The sequence below is a fragment of the Lemur catta genome, chromosome 3, assembly GCF_020740605.2.
Source record: "Lemur catta isolate mLemCat1 chromosome 3, mLemCat1.pri, whole genome shotgun sequence".
Classification (NCBI taxonomy): Eukaryota; Metazoa; Chordata; class Mammalia; order Primates; family Lemuridae; genus Lemur; species Lemur catta.
In genome coordinates this window covers 27,320,346-27,339,395 of record NC_059130.1, presented here as the reverse complement: position 1 = coordinate 27,339,395, position 19,050 = coordinate 27,320,346, and the positions used below count along the sequence as shown (strand labels likewise).

General features: G+C 47.6%; 1 protein-coding gene across 1 annotated transcript; it reads left to right on the top strand.

Annotated features, from left to right (window-relative positions):
* The first annotated feature begins 4,894 nt into the window (after window positions 1-4,894).
* On the top strand, window positions 4,895-17,550 carry PGLYRP3 (peptidoglycan recognition protein 3). The gene is made up of 7 exons (XM_045546361.1): window positions 4,895-4,969; window positions 7,914-8,115; window positions 10,126-10,244; window positions 11,173-11,325; window positions 12,882-13,080; window positions 16,442-16,560; window positions 17,225-17,550. Exons 1-7 carry the CDS (start codon window positions 4,921-4,923, stop codon window positions 17,401-17,403), a joined length of 1,020 nt encoding a protein of 339 aa, XP_045402317.1. The 5' UTR covers window positions 4,895-4,920; the 3' UTR covers window positions 17,404-17,550.
* Window positions 17,551-19,050: the final 1,500 nt, after the last annotated feature.

Sequence of the window (19,050 nt, the reverse complement as noted above, 5' to 3'; positions counted from 1 at the left end):
GACACTCCCTTAGTTCTCCTCGCACTCTCCAGTCCTTTCCCACCTGCTTCCATCATTTCTCACACCCTGTCCTGTTCATTCTCACAGAACATGGTGACTCACACGCTGGGGGGCCCTGGCATTCTTGCGATGGCTACCTGCTGCTGTTTTCCAGGCTCTGCAATTTATACCCTCTTTTCCCACCTTGGATTTTCCCACAGCATTGACCATGCCTCTGCCCCACCATTCACGGTTATGGCCTCCAGTATTGGTTTTGCTGATTGTCTCTTCCCCTCCCCACGCTCACTTTTATAGTTAGAAGTTGGTGGAGTTTTTGGTCTTCTTAAATTATATATATTTACATGTACAACATGATGTTTTGATATATGCACACAATGTGAAATGATTAAATCATGCTAATTAACATATCTATCACCTCACGTACTTATTTTTTTGTGGTGAGAATATATAAGATCTACTGTTTTAGCAGTTTTAAAGTTTACAATATATTATTATTATTACCTATATTCACCTTGCTGTACAATGGATCTCCTGAACTCATTCATCTGTGTAACTGAAACTGTATTTTTTTCATTCTCTAATTTTGCTGAAGGTGTAGGATTTCAAAGAAATTCCTTCTCCTTTCCTTTTGTGTGGTTATGAGGAAGAAAAGTGGGAAGATTTCATTCTAAGCTACTGATGTGCTTCTATATGGCTAGGGGACTTTCTGGTTATCGTAGATACTGTATTCCTTTTGTACTACTGCATGACAAATCACCACAAACTTAGTGGCTTGAAACAACACACATTTATTATTCCATAGTTTCCATGTTTCAGAAATCTGGGCATGGCATGTGTGGGTCCCCTGCTAAAGTCCTCACAGGGCTAAGTCAAGGTTGGCAGGGCTGCGTACTCATCTGGAAGCTTCACTGGGGAAGAACATCCTCCCAAGCACATTCAGTTTGTTGGTAGCATTCACTTCCTGTGGCTGTGAGTGAGGTTCCTGTTTTCTCACTAGCTGTTGGCCTGGAACCACTCTCAGCTCCCAAAGGCCTCCCTCAGATCCTTGTCCTGGGTCCCCCTTCCTAAGCCCTCTCACAACATGCAAGGTTACTTTTTCAAGCAGAAGTATCTCTTTCTCTTCAGAAAGTAAGGCAATTAACATGTTATTCTATCTCAGTGACTTTGAGTTCCTAATTGTTGTGATTAAAAATTCAAAGTGCTATTTTATGTTTAATAATTTGATTTCCATAATTTATACAGTGACTGTTTATCATAATTATTTTTATTGAGAAATAAATAACATATTAACTATAATTTTTACTTGTGGAAGGAACGCCTTTTCTGATTCTTATGTATTAATAAATACCATACAGGCTAGAAGTGGCCTTGCCTCAGATTTCCTACCCGTTAATCCCTGGGTGTCCTTCATTCTTTAGTCGGGGACTGCAGAGCTCTACCTACTTACTGTTCCCTTTTTGGCCATCCCTGTCTTTATTACTTGTATTTCTTCTCTTCTAAGTCTGGACTTGAGAGAGAGACATCTTTCTCAGATCTGCCTAGCTTCCTGTTCCAAAGATGAGCTCCCAAACCATTCTCATTTTGAAGGTTTAGCTACTAATCATGATGACAAAGCATCCAGAGTCATAAATAAAAATTTTAGACATGAGGATATTGACAAGGTTTAGGAAAACTCATAAGGTAGTATCTGTCCTTGTCACCAACTATAACTCCTGATCCTGTTGCTCAATTCCTCTCTCAGAGGCCTTTGCCCAGGACCCCCCACCCTATAGAGGGTGGAGCTCACTAAATATGTCTCCTTCAGATGCCAACAGACATGCAAGGCTCCAGCTTCTAGGAGAGATCTGCCCAAATTTTGCCTCTGAAGTGTGGTTTGGGCCAGTCAGTGTGTGGAACACAGTGGCTATACAAGTAGCCTCTCACGAGGGCAGAATGCTTTTCAGGACCTTTGATCTGACCATTCCCACTTCAAGGGGCTAAAACTCAGATACCCGTGGCAAAACATCACTGGAAATTCTTATGTATTTAATATCAACCTCTTCAGAGAAGGCACAGGGCTTCTGGGAGACCAGAGTTGAAGACTGAGGGCCACTGTCAGGAGGGGTGAGGAGGTGGAGAGCTTGGTTTGTTTCAGGGAAACAGTTTGATGTTGAGGTGGGTTGGAGGGTGAATGGGCATGTTGGCTGCTGGATCAGAGTAAGTTCTAGTGGCGACACAATGTTAGCTGCCTCCTGGGGATGTACCCTTCAATTCCTCCCTCTGCATCCCGCCCCTGCTGGTAACCCTGGTGGAAAGGGGTGGGGCATTGTGTTGGAAGGGCGGGGCATTGGGGTGGAAGGGGGCGGGGTGTTGGCGAGTGACCTCAATCCACAGACTCCTGGAGCAGACCTTCCTGAGGGGGAAGTTCCCAGGTGTCAGAAATACAACCCCCAGGCCCCACAGGCACCCCCAGGTTGGCCAGGCATATTGAGGGCTGGGGATGAGGAAGGAGCTCAGGGAGTGTTGGGCAATCCTGCTCTTTCCCAGGGAGGAGGTACTGGGCTTATTCACAGGGCGGCTCCCCAGGTGCTCTCAGTCTGGGCCTAGTCCCACCTGCGTTTCTCTCGGTGCTGTGGACGGAGCCGGCTCGGAGCCTCAGACCTCTGCCTTCCTCTCCTCCACCTTCTGTCAGGGACCCCAGGCTCTCCTCTTCTCTCTGGGAAGCCAGAGCCCAGTGCTCCATTCCCAGGGAGGTTGTACCCTGGAGTGGGAGGGAGAGGAAGGCTGGAGGAGGCAGTAGCTGGAGAAGGAGGGCAGGGCCTGGAGGCCAAGTCTGGAAGAGAAGGAGCTGCCGCCAATGAGGGACAGACTGGCTGCACCCTGACCAGCTGGCTGGGACCACACAGGACCCACAGGTACTGCTGAATTGGAGTGTGTGTTTCTTCTTCAGAAGTCCTCTCCCATAGAAGGGATTGGACTCTATGAGGTTAAAATGTGAATATGGTGGAGAAAGTTCTCCTGATTTTCCCTCTTGAACCCTTCCTCCATATAAGAAAACTTTCTCTATTCTAAATTCTTCTAAATGAGTTTGGTTCTACCACTCCCAGATCTTTCTTGGCAAGGCTGTGGGTTCTGGGGTTACCTCCACATGGTTTATTCCCTGAATCTCTATTTATTATGTCTCACTTATCTCCTGCTCTAATATTTCTGTAAGTGTACAGGACACACAGCAATCTGAGCCAGGGTAGCAAGACTGTGGCTCCAGCCTCTCCTGCCAGCTCAGTGTCTGCAGTTCAAGGTGAGGGAGGGAGACAGCAGCAGCGGTGCCTCTGGTGAGCTCAGGGGCTGGGCTCAAGCCTTCAACTTTAGGTGTATGATGTGACAAGGTTGGGGCAGGATTTGCTGCATAGACATTCATGGGGTTGGGTGACCACCATGACTAAGTGACAGGAGTCCAAACCTCTTGTTGCCCACAATTGATAGTGGCTTCTAGTAGCTTTAAAGGAGGCCAGCTCCTTTTCTGGGAGGCCAGCCTATAGGTCTTCAATCTTGGGCAAGTTAATCCTTACCTCTTATTTGGCGGAACACCTTCCCACATATTTATTAGGTGCCTACCTCATTTGTGATGGTTCATTTTGTCTTCAATGCACAGTTGTCCTGAATGAATGAAATCCTGGGTGTTATCTGCTAAGTGGTTGTTTGTCCTGATCCCAGAAGCTTGTATATGCTCAAGTCTTAAGCTATGTTTTTAAAAATTTTCCATCTGGGGACTATTGATTGTAGTATAAAAACCTGGAGGGCAATGGTCTATCCCCTTTGATCTCAAACCTCCCTCTATAGTTTCTAAATATTAATAGGGGGAAATAAATTGGGGGAAAAGTGGGTGTTTTGGGTTGGCAGCTCAGGGAGTTGATATTTCATTTTGATCCAGCATGAGAATGTAGTTCATTTTTGCCTGACAGAGCAGAAACGATTCCTGAAGGTGGAAAGCAGGATAGTGATCCTGTAGCTTAACCTCTTAGGCCCACGTGGAGAATCTCCACTACAGAATAAACCCCAGCAGGTCCTGAAGTTCCATGCAGAGGCTCTGGAGTCAGACAGGCCTGGGTATGAATTTGGCTCTTTCCCTACCAGTTGGGAAACTTTGGGCAAGTGACTTAAGCTCTCTGAGGTCTAGTTTCCTGATGGTAAGTATAGCGGTCTAATAGGTCATTGTGAGATCGTTTCATGAAATACCCGTGGAGTCCTCAGCAAATACCTGGAACATAAAATGCGATCAGTAAGTGGTAACTGTTGTTGTTACTATTATTCTCACTCAAGAAGAGGTTGACCGAGCATCCCTCAGGGATCTTTGCAGGGTAGGGGACTGAGTCGGATGACTTTACTGTGACTCTCACATAGAGCAGGGAATGAAGCCCAAACCTACCTCTACTTTGTAGTTCACTCCATCTGAGCCTTAGTGTTATCTATAAAAATGGGGTTCAGAATATTTATCTTACATGAATTTTATAAGGAATAAATATAAAATTGCAGCACCAGATATGAAAATATCTGCATTGGGTTTATTCATAACAGCTACTCATGAATTTTAGAAATTTTTATTTTCTACCGTGGAAGGCCTAAGATTAGGCACTGGGCTCCTATGAGGAAGCAGGAGCTCTCCAGGGCAGTAGGAGTTGGGTGGGGAGTGGGGTGGCCAGACATAGGCATTAGTGTCTTCACATTGACTGAGCACCCGATGTTCTCAGGTGGGCAGACGCCTGCGCAGGTGCTGGCCCTCACGAGGCCACAGGATGGCGCGGGAGGCACAGAGGGGCACCGTGAGCAGGTGGGTACTCCGTCTGCAGAGGGAGCTCGGCTCCCTCGGCTGAGACACTGTCGGTGTCTCTCCCAGGGCCGCCGTCCACACTCTCCTGGTCAGAGTCCCGGGACCACGTGAGGATGCTGCCTTGGCTTCTTGTCTTCTCTGCTCTGGGTTTCCCCGCCTGGGGTAAGTGCTCTTTCGTTGTGTCAGAAGAGCTTATGGTGAGCAGCAGATGACTGTTCTCAAGTTGAATAACAGAGATCAGCCCAGGGCTTTCCCTTTTCTACAGGATAGCGCAGCTTTGCAATTTGGGGCACTGTTGTGGAGCACAAATGTCCCTTCAAATCTTTGCCTGCCGTTCGTTATGATCCCAAACAAGTTATTCAATTTCTTTGAGTCTTATCTGCTTCCATGATATAAGGATAATATTGCTCATTTCTTAGAGTTGTTTTTGAGGATCAAATTAGATAACAAGTGTGAGCCATTTAGCACAATGCTCAAGTACTCAGTGCTAGACGTGATTTAATTGCAATCACCATCATTATTATACCAATTATAACGAGTTTAATCATAGTCAAACTCAACACTTGGGTCTATGTTTGTAAATGAAAGCAATTTCTTGAGAGTAGCAAGGCCCTTTTTCTACCTTAGGAAGATTTCTTATAGTTTCATACATAGGATTAAACACATAGCAAATGTTTAATAAATAAATGCTGTTGAATTAAAATGGAAGTGAGTTTGGTGATTCTTAAACATGGGACATGTTTTTCACTGCTCTGAAGGAATGAGGTAATATAGCCCTCTCTCTGCCCTCTGCTACTTAGTTAGCTAATTTAAAGGGATTATTTGGAGTTAATGTTGGAGAAACTCACCGACCAGGGAACACACAGTTCAGCCTTTCCTTTCATGAATGGAGAAACTGAGGCCCCATGGGAGGCAACTTGGCCAAGTGAGGCAGCGAGTTGCATTTGGCCATCACCCAGGTCTCCTGGCTCCTGCCCTGACCTGTCCTGTCCGGCTGGTGTTGGCTCTGGCCTGATGGCTGTTCTTCCACTCTGAGAGTCCTGTGGGTTTCATTTGTAAATCGTGCTCTCTAGGGCATCCCTCCCCCTCCCCAGTCCTATGTCTCCCCTTCACAGCCCGGCTCAGGCCCCCTCCCCCATTGAGACAGGCTCCCGTCCTTGGCAGTCCCTCCTGCTGCCTGGCAGACCTCTGCCTCAGCATTCTGGTCATGCATTTGCTCTTGATTTCGCAGAAGGACAGAAGCCCAGAACCATGTTGGAGACCCTAAGTGACTTTGAAATAGCCCATATGTGGCAGTGACTTGCGCAAGTTCATCTGACACTTTTGGGGAGGCTGCAGAGTGCGATGGTTATGAACATGGGCTCTGGGGTCAGACAGTCTGGTTGGAATCCAAGTCTACTGCTTAACTCCTGTGTATGTTAGACAAGTAACTTAGGCTCTCTGAGCCCCAGTTTCCTATCTGTGCACGGGGACTAGTTGCTTTGCTTATCTCATAAAGTTGTTTTAAGCCACGATTCTGATAGCATTCTTGAACATGCTTTGTGAATCCCAGTGCTGGCCTGTGTCAGGGGGCTGGGGACAGTGCTGCTGCTGCTGCTGGTCACTGCTCCCAGGCCCTTTGTTACTGGCCAGTGACAGTGGGGGTGAGGGCACGCTGGTGATGCCTAATCCTTGATTACAGCCTCTCTAAAATATCTAGGTTTTGAGGGCCGTCACAATGATCTGTACATTTCTGCTTCAAGAACCTTGCCTGGTACCAATAGGTGCTTAAGATAGGTGTGTTAGCTTGAAAAATGATGTCTTGGTGTGTGACACTCTAATGGGTACCCATGGATCTACAAATAGGTCTGCAAGTGAACCACGATTGGGCGGCAGGCGAGAATGCAGTGCTCCTGGAATGGAGGAAGGAGGGGGTGTGGGAAGATGAAGGCCTCTTTGGAGCAGACAGGGGAGGCAGAGGAAGGTCGAGACCAGACATGTCTGTGGTTCTCCTCTGTGTGCTTCCTAGAGGACATGAGGGGAGCTGGGAGGCTGAGAGGCTGTGGATCATGGGGGGCAGGGGGCCACCTGGCCCATGCCTCCAAGTGTGCTCCGAGGACCAGCACCACTGCTCCTTTACAGGGGATTTTCCGCAGTTCTCCTGGAATGAAACCCAAGCCAGAGGCCTCTCCGAGAGGCTCATGGACCTGTTTGTCAGCATCTCGCAGCTCATTCACAAGGGTCGCAATGGTGAGGCAGTTTGGGGATCGGCTGGGTTTTTTTAAGTGGCCAGAAATGTTTTGTCAGGACTTGTTTATGTCTGGGCTGAGAGTGAATGGGGGTGGAACCCCAAGAGGGTCCTCTGCCAGCTACTGCCAGGGATCGTCCTGAGTCCTTAGGCAAAGGTGAGTTCCTTTGCCTAAGGACAGAAAAAGAAGAAGAGAAAACCCAAGTGAAGGGAGAGAGAAGGACAGAAAACCCAGGGAGAAAAGCCATGTCCCCCCTCTCCTGTCCCCAGTATGAGACAGAGACAGCCTAGCCCTCAGGGAGCCCCAGAGTGAGGACAGAGAAATGGGGCCCTCCGGGGGCCTGCAGTCCCCTAGGGGGGTCTCACAGCCCTGTCCCTAGTGAGTTTTCTTCTGGAGGAGAGAGACATACACCCCATGTTCTTGGAACTTCCTGTGGGCTCTGGAGCTGCCAGTTGAGGAGACTGACAGCTTCCTTCAGAGAGTCGGGGTTCTGAGGGGGGGCCAGGGACGATGGCTTAGCATCCACGCTAAGGTGCCTCTAGGGAAGGCAGCTCAGAACCCCGGGCTTGGGTCTAAGGTGTCAACTGGGGATGTTTCCGAAGGAGGGGAGGGTGAAGCAGGCCAGAGAGGAGCTGGGGATGGGGTTTGTCCTCCAGGGAAATCCAAGCAGAGATCATCTGGGAGTGAGGCGGAGGCAGCGTGGCTCCCGTGGCCCAGTGCTGAGTCTGCCTGGTGGCTGTTTGGCCAATGGGGCCCTGGGGATGAGGGGGGCTGTGGAGGTGAAGGGCCCCTCAGGGCGTCTCCTGCCGCGGGGGGGCAGGGCCGGGGGAGGGGCATGGGCAGGGCCTGCTGTGTGCCATCCCGCGTCTCCCCTGCAGATGGGCCCACCGTGGTCTCCCGCAAGGCCTGGGGGGCGAGACCGCTCACCTGCAGGGCCCCGCTGACCCGGCCGGTGACCTACGTCATCACAGACCAGCTCCCGGGGATGGAGTGCCAGGAGCAGAGCGCTTGCAGCCAGGTGCTGCGGGGCCTGCAGTCCCATTCTGTCTACACCAGAGGCTGGTGCGACGTGGCGTACAAGTAAGAGGCTGGTCAGGTCCTGAAGCCCACATCAAAGTTACCCCTCTCAAGGTGCTTCCCGCTTCTCCTTCTCTGTTTCTCGTATTTTCTGGGCTTCATTTATGTTGCTTTTATAATGAATAAAAAATGTTAAGAAAGAAATCAAACAAAATCCAAATCCTCCGGGGGTCAGTAGGAGGGAGAACTCTGAGCCCTTTACTGAAGTGGTCCTCGACCCTGGGCGCTCCCATGGGGATGGAAGGTTATGTCATCACTGCAGTCACCCCCTTAGAACTTACCAGACATTGCAGTTTACACAGGCTTTCACAGATATTACCCAGTTAGGCCCTTCCAGCTACTCTGAGGAATAGCTAGGAGAAATATTCCCACCCTTATCTCACAGGTGGGAAAGCCGTGGTCCAGGGAAATTAAAGAATTTGCCCACAGTCACACGGCTAGGAGGCAGGGACCCGAACTGTGTCCAGACTGCCGGTCGCCCATCCCTGGTTCCTGTTCCCCACACAGACGAGGCTTGTATGCTGTGCAGCAGTTTCCCGCTTGTTACCGTACCCTGCAGGGCCACCCTGACAGGGAGGCCGGGCAGCCCACGGGGAAGAGCGGACATTGGGGGTGGCGGGGAGGAGAGCCCCACACTAAAACAACAGGGAGGCGTGAGAGAGCCTTCCGCGTGCAGTGAGTGCCTGTTCAGAGGGTTGTCGGTGGAGGCTCAGGAGCTTTTCTCATTTAGTCTCAAGAATGAAGATATGTATATATATATTCTACATGTGTTATAAATAATATATCTAGGAGGAGAGAGAAAGTGAGAGTGGAAATGGGGCTTTTCCCTGCAAAATCTTAAAGGCAAATATAAATCATTTCTGAATCATCCATTTTGGAAAGAACAATCTATGTCTTCTTATTTCTTTGTTTTTAATAAAATAATCATTTCTGAATCATCCATTTTGGAAAGAGCAATCCATGTCTTCTTATTTCTTTATTTTTAAACATGAAAGAGTCAGAGTAGCTGGAGGTCCCATTCCCCTAGGAGGGCTGGGTCCTCCCCGTCCACCCTCTGTGGGTGCTGTAGCAGCTACGGCTCTTCTGCTGTGATAACACGATTGTGTTATCTGCTTCAATCAGGGTATTTTTGAGTTATTTCAGCCCCTACCCTCTAAGTCAGGTTTCTGCAGTGCCTTTGGCCATAAGGGACTGCTCACACTGGACTAACCAAAGGCTGCTGCAGAAGTGACCGAGGACCCTGCTGGAAATACTGATGGCTAATCCAGGGGAATGGTGGGCACACGGGGGCCCCACGTCCTGTCCTTAGGCCGATGTCAGTGCAGGATGGACAGTTGGCCCGACTCAATTCAGGGTCTTAACTGTGCTTTCTGTGTTCAGTTTACTGTGGAAACTCATGATCTGTTAAAAGCTGAATATGGTAAGAGTTGTGAAATCATCAATTCTGAAGACTGTGATTGGAAAGTGGAGGATGAGAAATTACGAAGAGGCAGAAATAAAAGCTGAAGCGGAATAAAAGAATATATGCATTTGATTTAAAAAACAAACTGTAAAAAAAAAAAAAGAAAATTCTAAACAAATTTCTATGATAAAGAAGAGCTTAAAAGAATTCCTAAGGAGAAACTGAAGAAAAAGTCAATATAAAGAAATTCCTGAATTTTTGGTAACTGTTTTAAAGGATGTTCAAATGCTTGCTCCTGTAATTTAAAAAACGTTGAACTAAGGCCCTCAGGTCCTCGACAGTCACACATTCGAATTCTACTTGGAACCAAATGAGAATTTTTAAAGTGAGGTTCTGGAAAACACATGTAAGCTAAGTCACAACAAAATATAAAGTATACTGCCATGTCTCTTAGAAGTCTAAAATTGGTTATTCTGCCCCTTCCATTGTTATATTACTGAAGCATAGTACTTATTTATTAGCCTCTAGAACCCTTTCTTCCTTTTGAGGATAATTGAGAGGTTTTCTGTGAAGGGGATTTGCCATTAAACACCTATTTCCTTGCTTGGCAGCTTCCTGGTTGGGGATGATGGCAGGGCGTACGAAGGTGTTGGCTGGGACATCCAAGGCTTGCACACCCAGGGCTACAACAACATCTCCCTGAGCATCGCCTTCTTTGGCAGCAAGATAGGTAATGGTCATTCCCTGATGACCCTTTGCCAGGGAGTTGTCTACACTCTCGTCCTAGTCTCAACACTCTTATCTTTTCAGCCTGCATCATACTTGTCTCCTCTGATGATTGCGCTTTCCTTGAAGATCTTTTCTCCCCTGGATTCTATGGCATGCGTACTTTTTGTCCTCTTCCTCTTCATTGGTCTGCACTCCTGTGATGTTGCTGAAGCCCCCATGAACATTGCTTGAGCTCACAGTTATTGCCATCACTCCTGGAGTCTGAAGTTTTCTGACACTGGTGCTGTGGCTGCCAGAGGTAGAAAAGCGTGGCTTGTCTCTTCTTCTGGTGTCTTTCATTGGTGGAAGCTGTCTCGAAGCCAGCAGGCATGGAAGTCTGGCAGATAGACTGTGCAGGCTTCTAGCCCCTAGGAAAACAAGAGAGCACAGAGCAGGGATGCAGTGGGAAAAAATAACTGGCACTTGCTAGTTTCCTCACCTGACAGTTGGGACTAGTGATAGCATTTGTCACAGAGGTTTTCTGTGAGAATTATGAGTTAATGGATACAAAGAGCTCATTGCTTGCCTGATGATGAGAGCTACTTAGCAAATACTGTCATCCTTTCCCCCAGACTAGGGTGTGCCTGACTTTTCAGGTGGGCCTCCCTCTGCATGTATCTTTTTCTGATGCCCTCTCCACCTACACATGGAGTGGATAAATAAAGTCTAAGTTTGACAATTGGAGGAGGTTGCCAACTTTGGCTGCCAACAGCTCTGTCCAAGTAGTTTCTTCTCTCTTAGGCCCTCTGTCCTGGCTACTGGACCAGTTTCCTCCCTCCCTATCTACCAGTTATTCAGGCTCAGATGGTCAAATCATCCTCCCACCAGGTGTCTAGCCCAGGTTGGAGTTTCTTACTGACAGTTGTGTGCTCCGTGTCGTCCTCTTTAAGGCAGCAGTCCCAGCCCTGCTGCCTTATCAGCTGCAGAGGGTCTGATCTCCTATGCTATCCAGAAGGGTCATCTGTCACCCAGGTATCTTCAGCCACTTCTCCTGAAAGAAGAGATCTGCCTGGATCCTCAACATTCCGTGACGCCCAGGAAAGGTAAGGCCCTCAGTCCCACCTCACCCTCCTCGTCACCTCTCCAGCCACATTTGGGAGTGCTCTTTTCTGTTGGGCTTTCATTGAACTCTTGTACCAAGAACATCTTATACCTATCATAACTTTTTTTAAAATAAAATATAACTAAGTTGGAATTTTTAAATCCCATTTTACAAAGGCATGGACTGTAGCTCAACAAGTTTAACATTTCTAAGGCCTCAGAGCTAGTAATTATGGAGGCAGAATTGTTACTCTTATCTACTAACATCTTAAGGGTCCCTGTTATTTCATTTTTAAATTTTATTTATTTTTTTATTTCAAAATATTTACAGGGGTACAAATGCTTAGGTTACATATATTGCATTTGTACCACCCAAGTCAGAGCTACAAGTGTGCCCATCCCAGATAGTGTGCACCGCACCCATTAGGTGTGCATTTACCCTTTCCCTCCCCTATTATAACTTTGAGATCTGAAAAATTCTGAGAGGCACTGTCCTGGCTTCTTCTGCATCCCAATAGAATGGTACAAGCATAGACTCATTCTTCAAATAAATATGTACGCAGATTTTTACTCAATTGCCACACTTCTAAGTCCTGGGCATTCAGCTGTAAAAAAAAAAAAAAAAAAAGGCAGACGAAACTCTCCACCTTCAGAAAGCTCACACATCAGTGAGGAAAGACAGAAAATGAGCAAAGCAACAAGTAGGATACACATGATGTTAGATGGCATGAAGGCTATGGAGAAAAATAAAGCAGGGGTATGGAGTGGGGAAACTTACATGCATATTTGTGTGTACAGTGTGAGGACACAGGGACATGCACACCTTCCTAAATGCAAAACCAGCCAACCTGCAACATGGCCACAGAGCTGGGGAGAACTTGAGTTCACAGATTATGCTGACATCAGAATGAATATTCTCAAAAGCTGAGTAATAAAAATGAGGCACTATTTTGGAGTGAATAAGCAGTAACTTAAAACCAGTAAAATTAATAAGCAAGCCTTTTCTTGGACTTAATGATATTTTTAAATTAGCTTTTAAAAATTATAAGTCTCTAAATAAAGTTAATTTCTTGTTTTAGACAGGTACTGTCTTCAATAATGGTAATTCCTTAATATTTGCAGAGTTCTTTATAGATTTTGAATTATTCCAAACCTGTGATCGGCTCAGAGAGTCAACTGCTTTCTGCACATTGGCCTTGTTACCTAAGTACACACACCTGCGTGTATTTGTAACGTGTGTGTAAGTGTGCTCGTGTACTTTGTCTTTGGAAGAAAATGACCATCTCTGTGACCAGCAGCCCTTTCCCTTCTGTGTGTACACTGATTTCTGTGGCTATTAGACCTATAGGTTTGTGCCCCTGCCCCTTGGGTCCAGCCACCTGACCCAGACAATCTCCATCTGGACTTTCCCAGAATCCCAGAGCCAAGCTTAGGCTAGGATGTGCCCTGGGTGGTGGAGGCTGGGGCGACTGGCCAGTGATCTGGCCTGTGGTTGTGAGATCGTGCACAAAAGGGAAAAGGCAAATTCCCATTTCCTTGGTTTTCCACCTTACTGCAGTTTGCCCCGACATCATCCCACGATCTGCTTGGGAAGCCAGAGAGACACACTGCCCTGAGATGAACCTCCCAGCCAAATACGTCATTATCATCCACACCGCTGATGCAAGCTGCAATGTATCCACAGACTGCCAGACAATTGTCCGGAATATACAGTCCTTTCACATGGACACATGGGACTTCTGTGACATTGGATATCAGTAAGTGGGACTGTCTTTTTCTTCAGGGCTCTAGAATGGAAGGCGAGGGGAGTGAACTGGTATTTACTGAGCCCTTCCTTTGTGCCAAGTGCTTTACATAAGGCATCATATTTTGTTTTCGCAAGACTCTGGACTGAGTGTCATTCAGAGCATAGCTAAGGGTTAGTGATCTCTCTTGGGCATATTCTCCACAAGTCGTTGGGAAGACTCTGAAAAGAAGGCACTAGAAGCAGTAGTGATAAAGCAAGACTGTGATACCCTTAGGGGAAGCCAGGGAAGGGTTGTGCCTTATTCTACAATCTCTTCTAGCCAATCAGAGGCAAAGGCCCTGTTCGCCCCTATGTCACTGTGGCTCAACTCCAAACTTCCTCTCTTCTGCATTAGAATCCCAATATTCCTCTGGTATTATTCACCCTATTTTATAGATAAAGGAACTTTTCACCTCTCCGGGAATCTTTTGTTCCATCTCTACAATAGGGACAGCAATAGTGTATCTGTTTGAAGACAGGGAGTGAGACCAAAATATTCTCTTTGGCACCTTTACTGCCAGGTCTATAATAAAGAAACACAGTAAACTCATGGAGTGGTAGAGGCTACTTGGAAGAGGCCTTGGAATTTTCATAGAAGGCATTTGGGTTACAGTATAATAAATTTCATTGATGCATTTGTGACTTAATCACAGCAAATTTTAAGAAATCTTAAGAGGGGTTTTCTTCTACAAATGTGTTGTCTGGGCTGTCTCTTTCCTCTTAACTCTTCTTTTAAAAGCAGCCTTGGCAAATAGGAGAAAACTGTTGTTGCTTTTTGCCGGATTCTCCTGAATTTTTCTATAGTTATTTAACACAGATAATAGGGAATTGACTATAAATTTGGAAATTCCAAATGGAAAATGCCAGAAGCTGAGGGACTGTTCATATTTTCTGTTTCATTCAGCCTTCAGAGATTTGATTCCTGTTCCTTGACTTTTTAAGACCTGTCAGGGCCTCCTCCTCCTACCCCAGCCTCATGATGTGTCATCTTTAACCCCAATGTGGGCAGTGAACAGGACAAAGCACCACTCACTCATCATTTTTTAACTTTTTAACCGGTATTTATTGGATATCTATTATATGGCTGGTGCTAGGCAAGCTATGCCAACCTAAATAACAATCAGAGAGAGATTCTCCAAAGATAATGAGTTTATTCAGGCGTGCGGGAGTGTGAGGGCATCTGAAAACTCAGAATATGTGTGCTATGCGGCCATAGTGTCAATGGAAAGGAAGTCAAATTCTGCAAAATAATTTAAAGTGGTTTATTCTGAGCCAAATTTGAGGACCATGGCCTGGAGCCATGCCCAGAAAGCCTCGAGCAAGTGGACTCGTGGTTGGATTACAATTTGATTGTATACATTTCAGGGAGACAGGAATTACAGGTAAAGTCATAAATCAATAAATGGAAGGTATACATTGATTTGGCCTGAAAAGGTGGGCCATCTCAAAGCGAGGACTTACAAGTTGTAGGTGGGTTCAGGGATTCTTTAGCTGACAATTGGCTGAAAGAGTAAGGCTTTGTCTAAAAGACTAGGAGTGGCTGGAAAGAAATGCTTGAGTTAAATAAGGGTCTTCTATCTTTCATGTGATGCTAACCAGAATTGGGTTGGGAAGGAAACCACATTACATTGTGTTAACAAGACCTGTTTAGTGAGATTTTATCATTTGTAGGCATGACTCACCAGGCCCCCTAAGAAAGGAATTTGGGCAAAAGAAAAAGATCAGAGTTGAGTCCTCAATAGGCATATCCAAGGAGGTTGAGGCAAAGGGAAACTTTTAAAGGCAAAAAGGAGAAGTACACATAATTTGTTGTGAAACAAAGAGGACATTGATTATAGGGGCTTATCATGGGAGGCAGGACTTGACGCCAGTCTGTTAGTGGGGACGGTGTGTCAGGCAAGTGTTCTCGTGCATACAGCTGGCTGTCCTGGTGACTCATGTAGCAAGCTGCAGTTTAGAAAGCCCTTGGCAGAGGTTCCTGTTACAGGCCTATGTGCATAAGAGCCCTCCAGAGAGCCTTCACGCTGGTTCTCATCATAGGCTTGTGTGCATCAGGGCCCTCCTTTCTCAGCCTCCCGGCCCTATTTATTTATTTTTGTTAGGGTTTGTCCAGTGACTCTATTCTGATTCTGACAACTTTCACAGATAGGTATGAGAGAGAGACTATGAACAAGTAATTAGAATTCCAAGTGTTGAGTGCAGTGATGGAGGAGGAACAGGATATGCGTAGAGTGAGACTCTAATCAGGACTTGGGGGATTGACTGGTGTCAGAGAAGGGCCCCTGGAGGGAGGGGTGTCCTGGTGGGGACATGGGTCAGGAGTGGGGTTAGTCAGGCAAAGGAAGATGAGCAATGTTCTCAAGGTCTTGGGGTTCAGACAGAATAGATATCTTTGAGGAACTGGAAGAAGTTTAACTCAAACCTAAAAATAGGTTTCCAAGAGAGGCGTGGAGAGAGGTCAGGCGGGAGAGGCCGTCAGGAGCCACATTTTGAGGGCCTTGGAACTGACCCTGGGAGGCTGACTTTACTTGAAAGGTGACTGGAGACTATTTGGAAGATCATGCTCTGTGATGGAATTTGTGCTTTTGAAAAATCACTCTGGGTGGTATTTTAAGAACCACTGGAAGAAGGCAAAACTCTGGGCAGGGAGCTAGTGCAGTCCTGCCGTGAAGTGGAGCAGGGCAGTGGCAGGTGGCACAGGGTGCAGTGGAGGAGTTGAAAAGTGTGCAGGAGATGCAGCTGACAGCCCACGGGCATGACTGGGTGGGGCTGGGAAGGGAGAGTGAGAGGGAGGCATTCAGGACAATGCCCGGTTTTCCAGCTGGGGCAACTGCAGAGGAAGATAAGTTTGTTTGCACATGTTGTTTTTTACAGATAGTAATTGAAGCTCTGGGAAGGGATGGTTGTTCAGGGCGAATATGTTGTGTGAAAAGAGAGGAGCATTAGGAAGGAAGGTGGGACAGCAGCAGCAGAGTAGAGGGGAATCAGCAGGGCATGGGCGTGTGGAAGCCCAGGGAAGAGAGCATTTCAAGAAGGGAGTGGGCAACAGGCTCAGCATAGTCCAGAAGTAAAACCAATGTCCATTGTACTTAGTGTCGGGAGCTCATTGTGGCCTTGGAGGGATCAGATTCAGTGGCGTGCTGGGAACAAAGGCCACGTTACTGTGGATCATGGTGGTTTTCTGGTTTTTGTCTCTGTGCAGATTGGTATCTAAGAGACATCCAGTCAATATCTGATAATGGATGAAAGAATGAATTAATGATTAAAGGAGTGAATGAAGCAAATTCTGCTTCCCAGAGTGACTTTCTTCGTTTTCCTTTGCCCAATCCTAGCTTCCTGGTGGGTGAGGATGGTGGTGTGTATGAAGGAGTTGGCTGGCACATCCAAGGCTCTCACACCTACGGGTACAACGACATTGCCCTGGGGATTGCCTTCATGGGCTACTTCGTAGGTAAGAGTGAGCAAGGGGCACAGGGGTTCTGGGTGAGGAAGCATCACGTGGACTGTCTGGGAAGTGTGGGGGGAAGGCAGCATGGCAGTGCCTGGCAGTGGCACATTTTAGCTTTAAAGTGGACTTTCAATACTGTATGAATGTCACTAGGATCCCCTCTCAGACAGAGCATTGATCCCAAACCCACCCATCCCCATACGCAGCTCCATTTCATGTTATATCCAAGGCAAACATGGCGCAAGGAAGAAAAAATTCTTTTGCAAACTTTGGTGCCTTTATGGCTCACTTGGCAAATGCAGCCCCTTCCTTGGTGGCCACAGCAACAATGCTGGGGGGCACTGCTGCCCACGTGGCGGAGCAGGTCATGATCCCGTGGTGCTGTATCTGCTTTGTCCCTGCTCAGAAAGGGTGTGTGGTGCTGCAGTTTTACTCCAGAGCCATCTTTAACTTTCTGGAAGAAACTTTGGCACAGAGGAATCAGGGAACATGGTGACCTTGTTTTCTTTTTGTGCCTCATTGCCACAATTTATGTGAATTTGTTGGCCATGGCGGTGGGATGGGGCAGAGTGGGGGAAAGAGGGAGACTGGAATCTAGGTGCTTGTCCCTTCTCTAGTCAAGAAACCTTGAGACCCTAATGATTGGTGGGGAAAATGTGTTTTGCAGAAAAGCCTCCAAATGCCGCAGCACTGGAGGCAGCCCAGGACCTGATCCAGTGTGCCGTGGTCGAGGGTTACCTGACTCCCAACTACCTGCTGGTGGGCCACAGTGATGTGACCAACATCCTGTCCCCTGGGCAGGCTTTGTACAACATCATCAGCACCTGGCCTCATTTCAAACACTGAGGGAGGCCCCGGCTCCTTCCCAGACTGCTCTCCCTCCCCTGCTGGGTCTCCTGTCCTCTTCACCCACCCTGGCTCCACACCTGTGGCCCCTCCCTGCCAGCCCAGCTTGTCCACCTTTCTCAGGTTAGGATGACCATGTCCTCTCCTGCTAGCATCCTCCAGGGGCTTCCAAGCCCATGGCTGGGCAAACAGCCCTCTGAGTCTGAGCTCAGCTGTCCTCTCCCCTCACCTTCCTCCGCTGGCATCTACCTGCTCAGCCAGGTGAGAAAACAGCCTGTCCTGTCATACTTCTCTCTCCCCCTGCACGTGCCCTCTGCCTGGTGGCCTCCCCTGCTGTCTGCTTGGCAGTCCCTCCACTTACCCATGCCCAGGTCGCTGTGCCCGCCCCTCCTCTCTGCTCACACATGGACTTGCACGTGTTTGGATACAGCCCTTATTTAAGGGCTATGATTGTTTACAGATGTGTCTGTCCTCTCTACTGTGTTGTGAGTTTTTCCAGGGGAGGAGCTGTGCTTTATTCATCTCTGTATCCTCAGTTCCTCAGCAGTGTCTGAATTTAATACATGCTATGGACGCTTGTTAAAGAAATGGATGAATAAATTAATGAGTGGATCCAAGTCTCTGCTCACCTTGCCAGTTTGCTCTGTCATCCCCGCCTTTGGGGAGCCTTCCTGGACCTCTATCTCACCAGGATTCTCTCCGTTCTTGTTCCCTCCCAGTTCAAGGCTCAAAGCTGGCTTCGGTGGCTTGTCTGTAGTGAATCCTGTGTCCCTGTTTTCCCAGAGCACCCTGAGGGCAGGGACTATGTGCTCCTCTAGGGCCAGGCCAGGGCTGTGTCCACACCAGCTGCTCGGTGCCTGTTGCCTGCCCCTGCCTGGCCAGCCCCGCTGAGGCACAGTACCCTGCAGTCCTCCCTGCCTGGGCTCCTCCTGCTCAGCGGGAAGCTCCCTCCTTTCAGACAGGAGCATGGCAACGTACTGCGGTTTGCTGGAAGCACACAAGCTGGCTCTTGTTTCCATTGGTTCTGATCTGGAAACAAGGGAAGGAGGGAAATAGGAGGAAAGGGAGGTATAAATAGAAGGAGCCAGAACATGGACTTTTTTTCCTCTATAAATTTCTTTGGTATTCATACTGTGTCTTTGCTTTCAGAGTGTTTCCACATCTCTTACAATAAGGCAGCTTTTAATAGCCTCACATTTATGCATCTCTTTGTGCTTTTCAAATACTGCTCCCTGATCTCATTATATTGACTATGTCCATTTGTCACTTGCCCCAAGGCAACCTGAGCATGTAAGCAGGGGCAAGAATGGTTTGTCCAGTATGTGAAACAGGTCCAGGAAGACTCAGTACCTCTTCCCCATTTGAAACCGTCTAGATTAAAATAATGTTGACTGGGCATGGTGGCTCATGCCTGTAATCCTAACACTCTGGGAGGCTGAGGTGGGAGGATCACTTGAGGTCAGGAGTTCGAGACCAGCCTGAGCAAAAGCGGGATCTTTTCTCTACTAAACATAGAAAAAATTAGCCATGTGTGATGGCGCATGCCTGTAATCCCAGCTACTCGGGAGGCTGAGGCAGGAGGATTGCTTAAGCCCAGGAGTTTGAGGTTGCTGTGATGCTATGACACTCGCCCAGGTAACGGAGTGA